Genomic DNA, 12968 nt, shown 5'->3' with positions numbered 1-12968 from the left:
GTTGGTCTTCAGCCGACTGCGCCTGCGCCGAGGCGGGGCTCAGTTGACAGTTGTGAGTGTGGACTTGGCTGATGTGGGAGAGCACACTTAAACGTTCAACCTAGGGGATAATAAATTCAACATGCTGATTTTGAGATCATAGGACTGGCAGTAGGCATATACAATAAATTATGTCCCCGTTCAAATTTAAGGCCATAACTATGTTTTATCGTTAAAGTAGAGAATGTTGTTTTAGTGCCTCCTATGGAAAGGCAAAGACACGAGGGTCATCGGTATTCTGTGTGCAGGCTCCACGGTACCTCCCATACATGGGCGGACTGTAAACACGGCTCAGTGCGCATGCTCCACAGTATCCTCCGCCCAGAGCGCCCTCTATGACGGGACGGACTGTAAACACGGCACAGTGCGCATGCTCCACAGAAATCTCCACGCACACGGCCCTCTGTGACGGGGCGGACCTTAAACTCGGCTCTGCGCATTGCTCCACAGTATCCTCCCCGCATAGTGCCCTCTGTGGCGGGGCGGACCTTAAACTCGGCTCAGCGCATTGCTCCACAGTATCCTCCCCGCATAGCGCCCTTTGTGGCGGGGTGGACCGTAAACACGGTTCAGTGCGCATGTGCCAGCCGCTGGCTCCAGTGAGGAGAAAAACAATGGAGTTGGAGGTCAGTTGGTTAGAAGCTGTACTGAATGATGGATTCGTGTTATTTTGGGATGTTTGGATATATAGTAACGTAATTTATCGCGGTGAGGTGAGATCGAGTAAATGTGGTCTACAGCCAGAGCAGTGGAATTGCTCTTCCTCTATTAGTTTCGCTGCCGCTCTCAGTGCAACGTAGGAAATTGTCGATGGACTCATTAAACTGTTTTTATTTAATTTGGGTTTCCAGGTTCAGTAATTCACGTTCAGCTGGTTTGAGCATTTGTCTTTTGCAGCTGAGTACATTGGACTGAATGTTAAGTTTCCTTTGCGAGGGACGTTTATTACTCCAAAGGTCTGTAGGGCTGCAGCGATAATTAGTACAGCTTTTTGACATTTTCTTTTTAAGTCTTTCCTATTTCGCATTAAAATGGCGGTTTGGGGATACGATTGATTCAGAGTTTCCAAATATTTATTTTTAGGGATAATGTTTATTAGCCCAGGGAGTTAAAACAACTGTACCACAAATATAAATCTGCCAATTGATGTGGCAGGTGGGTGTCTCCATGATTTTTGTGATCATATTAACAGCTCAGGAAACAAGGGTATGTTTTTGATATACCATATACCTAATTAAAATTGTTAACAAATTCCTTATCTTAAGAACTAGAAAATGATTTTCAAGTGTTGGTCATCGCACACAAGCTAATCTGTGCTAATGTAATGGAATAGAAATGTGCAAAGATATGTTTTCAAAAATAATATTGGCAGTTAGAAAAACTGACTTATTTAAAAAGTGATTGAGGTGTGAAAGACACTATGAATCTGTATTATGTGTCTTTCTGTTTATCATTCATTTAAAAAATCAATATTGTTAGTTTTGTGTATCCAGAAACCTTAGGGCAGAATATCATAAAAAAGGATGATAAACCAACTAATAACGTTTAACCAAATTACTGTTTTAAAACCATGTATTATTCTCACAGGAGGGTGAGAGAAGAAGACAGATATTTAGTTAATGTCTTTCACACACTCAGGACACAAGTGCTCTACAGCTATTTAAACTGTTGCAATCTAGGAAATGTGGCAGCCGGTTTATGCGCAACATGGTCCGACCAGCTAGGGGATAACCTGTTTTAGTGATAGCAGTTGGGGAGTAAATATTGACCAGGACACTGGTGAGAATTCCCCAGCTCCTGTTCAGATTAGTGTCATTATGCCCCCCTGATGGGCAGAAGTAATCCTTACTTTAATCTGTCAGAAATAACAGATGGAATTTTCTGGTCCCTCTGTGGTGTGTTCTCTGACATCAGAGGTGGCTCACCATTGACCGCCAGGAGGATCTTCCAATCCTGTCACTGTCTGTGGTGTCTTGCATGGTTCATCTGTCCCATAACCAGGGAACCCACCACCGGGGAACCAGCCATGGATTGCTTTCGATTGGACCGAAAAATCCTACCAGTGGGAAGGGCTGAAAAATCCCATCTAACATCTTCAACAATGCAATGGTCCCTCAATATTGCACTGAAGAGTAGGACAGGATTATGTGCCGAAGTTTCTGGAATGGAACTTGAACCATGGACTTTCTTACCCAGGCAAGAGTTCTACAAACTGAACCATGTTTGAAATAATACCAATGGAGTAACAATGATCTCACTGCAATTCCTGTTGAGGGTAGGCAGATAAGTGACCAATGCAGTTCAAGGTAGAAAATATGAAGAAAGATTGGAAGGAAATACATAGAAATACTTAAAGTAGGTTAGAAGAGCAGAAGTACTTCAAAGTGCAGATTCACAGAGTGTGACTTCTGGTGGCAAACACAGTAAGAAGTCTCACAACACCAGGTTAAAGTCCAACAGGTTTATTTGGTAGCAAAAGCAGCTTTTGCTACCAAATAAACCTGTTGGACTTTAACCTGGTGTTTGTTGTGAGACTTCTTACTGTGTTTACCCCAGTCCAACACTGGCATCTCCACATTCTGGTGGCAACATCGGGGGGACAGCACCAAAAAACAGAAATGCCATCCTTGCATTTGTACCTAAAGATATGAATACAAAACTAAGAAGTTAACCTTTACCTTGTTCAAAGCGTTAGGCAGTTGTTAGCACATTGTGGACAGAATTGGGAAGGATGTGAAATAAATAGTCATGGTGTCACATCAATTCATTATAATGTTGCCAGTGCAAGAATGGGGATTGTTGGAAAGAAAGTGTTGAGTTGGTGTTTTTTTTCAAAACAGAGTTTAAGGATGATCTGATAGAGATCTTTAAGATTGTGAGGAGATAAATGGTGATAATCATTTCCACTACTAATGAAAATGCACAGAACTAAAGCAATGCTAAAGAAAAGGGGAAGTTTGAAGAAAAATATAGAATATTGTTCAGATGAGACGTTAAACCAAGGCCTCATTTAGTTGTGGACATGCGACTAGGAAATTCTTTTAGGGTGCTGACATTCATCACTGACCTTGTTTTGTATAAGTTATTTCCCATGCTTACCTATAAACATCAGTGACTACTATTCACGGTGCAACATTTTGGAATATCCCAAGAATATGAAAGACACTTTAAAATTCTTTGCTACTTTGTAACTAGGAAAAGCAGAAAATTAACTAGCAAGGGACTTGAGAAAAGTGAGATTAGACAAGGTGACAGCAGACGTGGAGAAAAATTCCTGTGCTGATTTAATGTACCACCTTTCTTTTTAAGCTGCATTATACCTAGATGCATTAAAAAAAACACTGGTGTTGTCCTGAATTAATTGAGACTTAAACTGTCACAATTATTAATCAACAGGAATATAATGTCATTCAAAGAGTTTGTTTGCTATGTGTAGTTGGATGTGAAGTTAGCCAGCTGATCTACTTCCCTGCTTGTACACCAACTTTTAACTTTGGTGTAACACTTAAGTTGATGTGTGAACCCAACAGCTGCTTTATAGGTCCTCTGAAAATTACAGCTCCAAAGGAAATTCTCGTTTATATTCATTCATATAGTGTCACTGGCAAGGGCAGCATTTATTATCCTTGAAAATGTGGTGGTGAGCTGCCCTCTTGAACCTCCTGCATTCTGTGTGGCGAAAGTAGTTCAACATTGTTCTGAAGACAATTTCCAGAATTTTGACCCGGAAATGATGAATGAAGCACAATTCCAAGTCAGGCTTGAAGACAAGCATGCTGCTCCTACCCTTGTCATTCTAGATGGTAAAAATCACGGGTTTGGCTGCTGCTATCGAAGAAAACTTGGCGTGTTACTGCAGTGCATCTTCTAAATGGTACACAATGAGTCATGGTGCACTGGTGGTGGAGGGAGTGAATGTTTCAGGTTGTGGGTGGAATGTCTATCAACAGGTTGCTTCGACTTGGAAGCTGTCAAGCTTTTTGATTGTAGGAGCAGCATTTATCAGGGACTTGTGCCTTTAGATGGTGGGAAGGCTTTGAGAAGGAGAGGTGGTAAATCATTCACTATAGAATACCCAACCTCATTTTGTAGCCACAGTAATTGTTAGGTTGGTCCAGGTGGAAGATTCAGTGATAATATCGCTGTTGAATGTCAAGGGGAGATTTTTAGATTTTTTTTGTTGGAAAGATCATTTAACAGTTGTTTTGGACCACTTATCAGCCCAGCCTGAATGTTGTATAGGCCTGGGCAGCTCTTTAGTCTTAGGTGTTGTGAATGAAATTGAACACTGTGGAGTCATCAGTGAGCATTCCCAACTCTAACCAATGATGGAGGGAAGATCATGGAAGCAGTTAAAGATGGTTGGGCCCATTGCTCTGAGGAACTCCTGCAGCCTCCAACAACTGAAATCATCTTCCTTTGGTATCATTTCTATCCTTGTGTAAGAAATTGTTTGGATATCATTATCAGTTAAATGCTACCATTATCAGTTAAATGCTAACCTGTGTGTTTTATTGAATCATATAGTATTAACATCACAAGTATCTCACTTTACAGAATTTAGTTTTTTTTCATAGTTTATTTCAATATGAATGCAGGTTCAAAATCACACTGTCATTGTAGAGTCATGTAATGGTCTTTCCCTTTTTTAAATAAGGGAAAATACGTGGAGTAAACACAAGCGTGATAGCAAATGTCTTTAAAAGTTAGATTTCCATTTCACTTCTCTTAGCTCATTTGTGAACTATTCATCCAGCATCATTTGTAAGGGAAAACTAGTTTTTCAGTGAATGCGCTTTATCATTTTGTTGTAATTACGAAAGGAATATAATGTGAATGAGCTCAGGTATGTCACCATGCAATTACCTGATGAAAAGCCGCTTTGTTATACGTATGTCTTCATGGATTTCTGTTTACATTGCAGATTTTTAATTGAGCGTGGAAGAACATGCGAGAATCTGGTCTGGGCTCCGTGTGGATGCCACAAAACTGGCAAGCATTATGAACTGACTGTTGGAAAGTCAGACATCCCCATGAAACTTCTATCATATTGCATTGGATTCACAGTAGATTTACAGAAGTACTTAGACTTGCTTGTTTCACTCTTTTCCAATGAAGTACTCAGGTTTAACACTAGTGTTGTTTTTCAACTGCTGCACATTTGTTTGCACATTATATCATGGTGCAAATCACAGTTATGTCAGCACAGGAAAGGTCAGTTCTGTGGCAAATGCAGGATCTCTGTCAAGTCTACCAGCACACCATGACCTAATCGTGAAGGAAGGGACCAGCGTGTTAATTGAATGCAATGTGAACAGCAGCCATTTGCATAACATTCTGTGGTACAACTCAAAGGGAGATCTGTTGGAAGAAACCGGAGAGACAGGTAGAGTGAAGTTTAGATCATTCAACTACAAATTATTGAGCACTTTCTTTTTGAACAAATGCATAATATGTGATCTATTACTTTAAACACAAAATAATATCAAGAATTATGTTATTAGAAGAATTGTACTTAAAAATGAATTCTGTCCTATAAAAGTGAGAGTTGTTAGTTTTGGAGAAGGCAACATATTTCAGTTGCAGACATGCAATGCTGGTATTGGTTTTTGCAAGTCAGTACTACTGTGGAGTAAAGTTGTACTTCCTAATTTAGGTAGAGCACCCTGTTCTGGAAATGTTTTAAATTGGGTTGAGCTAAAGTTTGTAGAATGGACAGCACAAGCTATAGTGCAACACCATCATTTTCTACTGTTGGTGAATTAAAAAATACTTTCATGTTTTGCAAAGCACATCCAGTGGCACGAACCTTTAAAAATGGGCAAGTTATTGCATAATACTTCAGAATTACACTGGTCGATTAATTTTTAGAAAATGCCTGAGAACTTGGAATATTTGGAATATGAGAAGCATGGTGTTACAAAGAACAAAGATCAACCCAGCACGGGAAACAGGCCCTTCAGCCCAACGAGCCTGCGCCGCCGCATCCCCCTACACCTACCCTGCCCTGTGTGTATGTGAGTGGAACCCCCTAACTTAGCCAGATTCAGGGGAGAATAGTGTCAATTTGGTACACCAATCAGCCTAAGAGCACATCTTTGGGGTGTGGGAGGAAACCGGAGCACCCGGAGGAAACCCACGCAACCACAGGGAGAATGCGCAAACTCCCACAGACACAGGCCCAAATCCATGTATCTGCACAGCTAGCAGTGCTAGTCACCGAGCTGTTGTGGCGCCCGTCTACTGGTCCAGGATCAAGCACACACACCGACACGAAGTACTAGGCCACTCCCGGAACCTCCAAGAGCAGCCCACGCACGACCCACTGTGTGCATGCCCCTTGTTTGACAACAAGGTGGACCGACACCTGTGGCATAAAAAGACAAAAACGTTAACATGTAAGTCTACATTTCCGGTGTCGTCCCGAGGCTCTGACCCTATTTAATACCCTCTACTATAACCCTCCATCCTTGTTTCGCTCAGGTGTCTATCTGAGTAAACCCTAAACAAGTCCAACGTGCCTGCCTCCACCACCCTACTCGGTAGCGCGTTCCATACCCCCACGACCCTCTGTGTGAAGAACCTTCCTCTCATATCCAAATTATACTTCTCCCCCCTCACCCTTAGATCGTGACCTCTCGTAATTGTCCCCAATCTAGGGAACAGCCTACCACTATTGACTCTATCTATTCCCTTCAATATTTTATATACCTCTATCATGTCCCCCCTTAATCTCCGTCTTTCCAAGGGGAAGAGTCCCAGTTTCTCCAACCTTTCCTCGTAACTCAGTCCTTCCATGCCAGGCAACATCCTGGTAAACCTCCTCTGCACCCTCTCCAGAGTCTCCATGTCCTTCCGGTAGTAAGGTGACCAGAACTGGACGCAGTACTCCAAATGCGGTCTAACCAACGTTCTGTACAACTGAAGCATTAGACGGCAGCTCCTATACTCTATACCCCTTCCTATAAAGGCTAGCATTCCATAAGCTTTCCTCACAACCTTCTCTACTTGTGTCGCCACCTTCATAGACTTGTGAACCTGCACTCCCAGGTCCCTCTGTATTTCTGTACTCCTAATCGGTCTACCTTTTATCACGTAGCTCCTCTCTGCATTATTCCTTCCAAAATGCATCACCTCGCATTTGTCAGGATTAAATTCCATCTGCCATCTATCTGCCCAATGTACCAACCTATCTATATCCTGCTGTGTCACCTGACATTCCTCCTCGGTATCCACCAATCCTGCCATCTTGGTGTCATCAGCAAACTTGCTGATCACACTACGTACGCGCTCTTCCAAGTCGTTTATATATACTACAAAGAGGAGAGGTCCTAGTACTGAGCCCTGCGGCACACCACTGGTCACTGGCCTCCAGCCCGAAAAGGTCCCCTCGACAACTACTCTCTGTTTCCTATTGCCCAGCCAGTTTTCAATCTGGTTAGCACTGCTGCCAGGGACCTGGGTTCAATTCCGGCATTGGGTGACTCTGTGGATTTTGCACATTCTCCCTGTGTCTGCATGGGTTTCCTCCGGGTGCTCTGGTTTCCTCCCACAGTCCAAAGATGTGCGGGTTACATGGATTGGCCATACTGAATTGTCCCTTAGTGTCCCAAGATACGTAGCTTAACGGAATTTGTGAGATAAATGCGTGTGGTTACAGGAATAGGGTGGAATGTTCCATCAAAGATTTGGTGCAGATTCGGGTCAAATGGCCTGCTTCTACACTGTGTGGATTCCATGATTTTCAGATAACACACTGGTGCAGGGTCTATCAAAAAATACAGGGAAAAGAATGAACAAGGGAATAATGGGGAAAAAGAGACAGTATGATGATAGATTAGCAACAGAGAGAGTGCTACATGCTGCGGTGCCCTCCTTCAGATGAAATGTTAAATCAAGAGCTTGTCTACCCTATCAGGTGCCCCTATTTCAGAAAAGAGCAATGGAGTTATCCCCAGCATTGTGGCAATATTTTTAGCTCAACCGGCATCGCAGAAATGGTTATCTGGTCACTGTGAAGTTTCCGTTTGTGGGTACTTGCTATGCTATGGTTGGCTGCCTCGCTTACTGCATTATAGTAGTGATTACGCTTCAGAATTGCTTTATTGGCTGTGAAGTGCTTTGGGATGTCCAGTGGTTGTGAAAGGCACTATATAAATAAAAGTCTTTTTTTCTTTTAGTGGATAACATAAAAGTGAATTCATAACGCCATTTATAAACAGTAAATGGATAGTCAATGGCAGCGCGAAGCCAATTAGGGACCAGAAAGGAGATCCTCTCTCTGATGGATACATAGGGCATGGTAGAGGTACTAAATGAGTACTTTGCTTTCATATTTGTTGAATACATCAGTACTCTCCAAATTTTCTGAGACCTCAGCCTTGATAAAGCCTATCTCCCTCCATGTAAAGCATTTAAATGTGCTTGAAATGACACTAGTTTTAAAGCTAGGGGATTATTGCACAACATAGAAGGTAAACTGAAATTTCACCCATGGACAGGGACTTTCAGCCATGTCGAGTGAATTCTTTGCATGCACCAGTCACTATTATCAACTTGTGGTATAGTTGATTAGAGAAAATTTTATGTTGCATTTCATCAGTCATTGCATTATATCTTTCACAATGTTTATTCCTGAAAGGATTTTCAACTGTGATATTAATGACCATAATGTCCCATGTTTTCACACATGTCTTTGAACTCATCATTGGCAAATTTCTTATCACTGTCAGTCAGAAACTTCACTGGTGTCCTAAGTCAAGTCCCTACCCATTTCTCCATGAATTTGTCTATAATCATCCTTTTGCCCTTGGTAAAATCATAGAAAGGCAAAATCTTGTTGCCAGGTGTGCAAAATGTAGAATGAAAATACTTCTATCTTTGCCCCATACCTTCTATGATATACCTTTACAAAATCTGATTTCCCCTTCTTTATTATACAGATGGAAAATGGCTTATTTTAGACAGTGGAGGATTAAACATCACCAGTATTACGTTTGCCGATCGAGGACGTTACACATGCGTCGCAAGAAGCTCTCATGGCACCTTGAATTACACAGTCACCCTGCGTGTTGTCTTCACGACAGGCGACATGGGTGTTTATTACATGATAGTTTGCCTCATTGCTTTCACAATTGTTATGATATTGAACATCACTCGCCTCTGTATGATGAGCAGTCACCTCAGGAAAACTGAAAAAGCAATCAACGACTTCTTCAAAATGGAAGGAGCAGAAAAATTACAGAAGGCATTTGAAATTGCAAAACGCATTCCTATCATTACCTCTGCAAAGACTCTTGAATTGGCAAAAGTAACTCAGTTTAAGACAATGGAGTTTGCCAGGTACATTGAAGAACTTGCTCGTAGCATTCCTCTGCCACCTCTTATCTTGAACTGCAGAGCCTTTGTGGAGGATATCATTGAGGCTGTGTGGATGGAGGATGCGGAGCAGGCCACAAGTGAAGAAAATAAAGATGGTCAGGCAGTTGGTGGCACTGAGGAGATTTACATTATTGATACTGAAATACAACGCAGCAGTTCACCTGCAGGAGAATCAGATGACTCGTATGTGCATGCGGAGTGCCAAGAGATTGCCGTTCAAGTTTCAGTACACTCTCAATCAGAAAAACAGAGCATTGACACACTATCCCAAGGAAGCAGTCAACTTGAACAAAGTGAAGAGAATCTGCCCAAGATACAGATAAACAAAGCAGATGGCACAGTGTATGAAAGTCATATATAAATTCAGTAAGCTATCTTTGATTTGGATTGAAACTGAGGGAATTATTCAGTGAGTAAAGACAAACTTAAAATGCAGCAAAACAGTTTTTAAGAATTTATAAATGGACCAAGCAGCAATTATATCCAACCCACATCAAACTTGTATATAATTGACACCATGATGTCAGTTTTAATAGGAATATATATGTAGTTTGTGGTCACTTGCAGACTGTCACTAAAGAGGCTAATAGCCGTTTGTATCTAGAAAATACAAGGTGCAAATTGTAAACCTTTTTTTAAGATCATATGTAGCTGTCATTTGATAATCGTGCTGTATTTAATGTACATAAAGATGATTTAACTAAATTTATTGAGAAAATTAAAGGGGCGTAATGTAGAAAATGACCCATTAACATTGCAATGTCATCTTAGAAATTTCATTTTAACATATCATCCGGGATACATTTGAATGAAAAATATTACAATAGGATTATATTATTAACCTTGTCACAGGGACTGATTAAAGATCTCAAGATTTCTAGCCACTCTTGAAATTCACTAAGATTCAATCAAACCTTGAGGATAGGGCCTGCCCAAGTATAGTATAAAATAAGTCTTTGGGCATTGACTCATTATTTGCCAAACAAACTTCATCCACAAATCATTCGCTGCAACCCTGAAAAAAATGATGCCAGCCCATGATTGTTCAGTAGACCCATGTAATAAGGTTACATCTTGTTGGTAACAGTTGTATATTATTGTTCTTGAAACACCAACAAGGATTAAGCTACAACATTGTTTCTTTCCTGTCCTAAAATATATTTTTTCATATACATTGTGTGATCTTTATTCTGTTATACTGGGGTGTGGAAGGATTTTTGCTGCCGATAGAAGGCATGAATTGTATGTTCAAATGCATGATTCTCTTCTCATGTCTCCTTAAGCAATGAAGTTATTGAGTTAATTATTTTCTACATGATGCATGCAACACTTTGTTACTCTTCTTGTATCCTATGTATTTACCTCAAATGTTCAATGAATTGAGTCTTCTAGATATTCCTTCTTAACTATATTTAGGAGTGATTTGTTACACAGCTGTATTAATAGTGTTAATGACGTGGCAAGTAGCAATCTCTTACAAATGCAGTGGTGCTTTGAATTGAATACTCAGTAAACTGCATAAGATGACTGACTCAATACCTCATCTATATTCACTTTACCTTTTTGAATGAATTATTATTGTTTTATTTCTTCAGTTAGTTTAGTCATATTTAAAACTCTTCCATATATATGTGTGATGTTTAAACTCATTAGCAGCATAGAATAATCCAAGGACCAAACTGGTCTTAACGACCGCTCACAGCATTACGCTTTTTGTTTCTCTTATGTTACCTTAAATGAAAGATAATTATAACTCAGAAAATTAGGTCCATGAAATTTCTACGTTATTCAGTTTTGAGATGTTAGTCACCTATACTCTTTATTTAAAGCCAAAGTAAATATTCTTTAGTCTTGTAATTTCAACTTGAGTTCTGTAGTACTGCTTTTTTATGGAATAAAATTTGTTAGTATCTGATGCTATCATTATTTCCATGGTTTATTATTATTCCACGGTCTGTTATTAAACAATGTGTTCCATATACATTCCAATCTACCATCCATTGTATCCTGTCACTTATTACTATAAAAGATGAAATATCTTAAAGGAATCTTCCTGCATATGTTTATTTATTTTCATATTTTATAGACATTTGGTAATATAGTGTGTAACTCCTTTTGGATTATCTGTTCAATGTTGACACCATATTGGTAGTAATTATGACTTAAGCAAGAATTAACACAGTGTTTAACCAGTGGTTTGCAGAATAAAGTTGAGAATTACATTGCCTAATTTTCCTTTAGTTAGAGGCTGAAGCTTTGTTCCAGTGACCCTATACAGTTTCACCTTTGCTCAGTCTCTACCTGGTGTTAATTTTGAGTTGCTTACCAATTCCCTGAAGATTCCTGACCACCGTTTTGTCATATCACCCTCAATACTGTTATTACTCCTTTGCTCCTTTGCTTTGTGGGGAGGATTCCTGTACTCCCCTGGGTTACACATCCCTGAGCAGTAGCTGTATTCTCCAGATTACACATGTGGCTCCACTTCCTGGATTGCGTGTCTCTGTTTCGTGACTGTATCCCCTGGATTACATGTACCCATTATATGGCTGCATCCTGCTGGATTGCATGTGTCTGACATGGTTGTATCTCCTAGATTACACATCCAACGTATGTCTGTGTTGCCCTTGATTACACGTACCTGATGTGTGGCCATACCTACTGATTTATGCGTACCTGATGTGTGTCCGTATTGCATATCATGGACATATGTCTGTATTTTCCTGGATTGCACATCTCTAACATGTGACTATGTCTCCTGGATTATACATCCCTGTTAAATGTACATGTACCGGATACATGGCTATACCTCTTGGATTATGTGTATCTGGCATGTGTCCATATCTCCTGGATTACATGTTGCTGGCATGCAGCCTATCTCCTGGATTACACATCACAGGCATATGTCTGTATCCCCTGGATTATGCGTACCTGATCAGTAACTGTGTTCCCCCTATTATACGTATCTGGCACATGGCAGTATCTCATCTATCTAATGATCGGTGACTGTTCAATTGACCTTTATAGTTCTTAAAACACTAGGATACAAGATGAGATGCCAACAGTAAATTTTGGTTGCAAATCTTAATGCTCTATTGAGTAAAAATTCAATGTACAAAATTTAGACAGTTTCCCACTTAGGGTCTGAAGAAGCTTGGTCTTCTATTGGTGAAGTAGTAGAGTTGGTGACCAGCCTAATTTCTCTTGCCTTTGTCTTATTTCTTCTGATAGAAACATAGAAAATAGCAGCCTGAGGAGGCATTTTGCCTTTGGGCCTGCTCCGTCATTCATTATGATCACGGTTGAAAGTCCCAGTCCATGGGTGACACAGTTGTACAGTGGTTAGCACTGCTGCCATACAGCACCAGGGACCCGAGTTCAATTCAAGCCCAAGGTCACTGTGTGGAGATTGCACATTGCCTCCATGTCTGCGTGGGATTCCTCCAGGTGCTCTGCTTTCCTCCCACAGTTCAAAGATGTGTGGATTACGTTGATTGACCATGCTAAATTGATCCTAGTGTCAGGGATTAGCAAGGTAATAAGTGGGA

At 40.6% G+C, this 12968-nt stretch overlaps 1 protein-coding gene across 1 annotated transcript; it reads left to right on the top strand.

Moving 5' to 3' along the window:
- Positions 1 to 612: 612 nt before the first annotated feature.
- Positions 613 to 11426, top strand: LOC145351816 (microfibril-associated glycoprotein 3-like). Its single transcript, XM_080201483.1, has 3 exons — positions 613 to 665; positions 4964 to 5425; positions 8982 to 11426. Exons 2-3 carry the CDS (start codon positions 5152 to 5154, stop codon positions 9779 to 9781), a joined length of 1074 nt encoding a protein of 357 aa, XP_080057609.1. The 5' UTR covers positions 613 to 665; positions 4964 to 5151; the 3' UTR covers positions 9782 to 11426.
- The last annotated feature ends 1542 nt before the right edge of the window (positions 11427 to 12968 follow it).

This window comes from Carcharhinus amblyrhynchos, chromosome 13 (assembly GCF_965287045.1).
Source record: "Carcharhinus amblyrhynchos chromosome 13, sCarAmb.v2.hapA, whole genome shotgun sequence".
In the NCBI taxonomy this organism is placed as follows: Eukaryota; Metazoa; Chordata; class Chondrichthyes; order Carcharhiniformes; family Carcharhinidae; genus Carcharhinus; species Carcharhinus amblyrhynchos.
The sequence above is the reverse complement of the archived record's forward strand: the minus strand, read 5'-3'. Positions and strand labels throughout refer to the sequence as shown.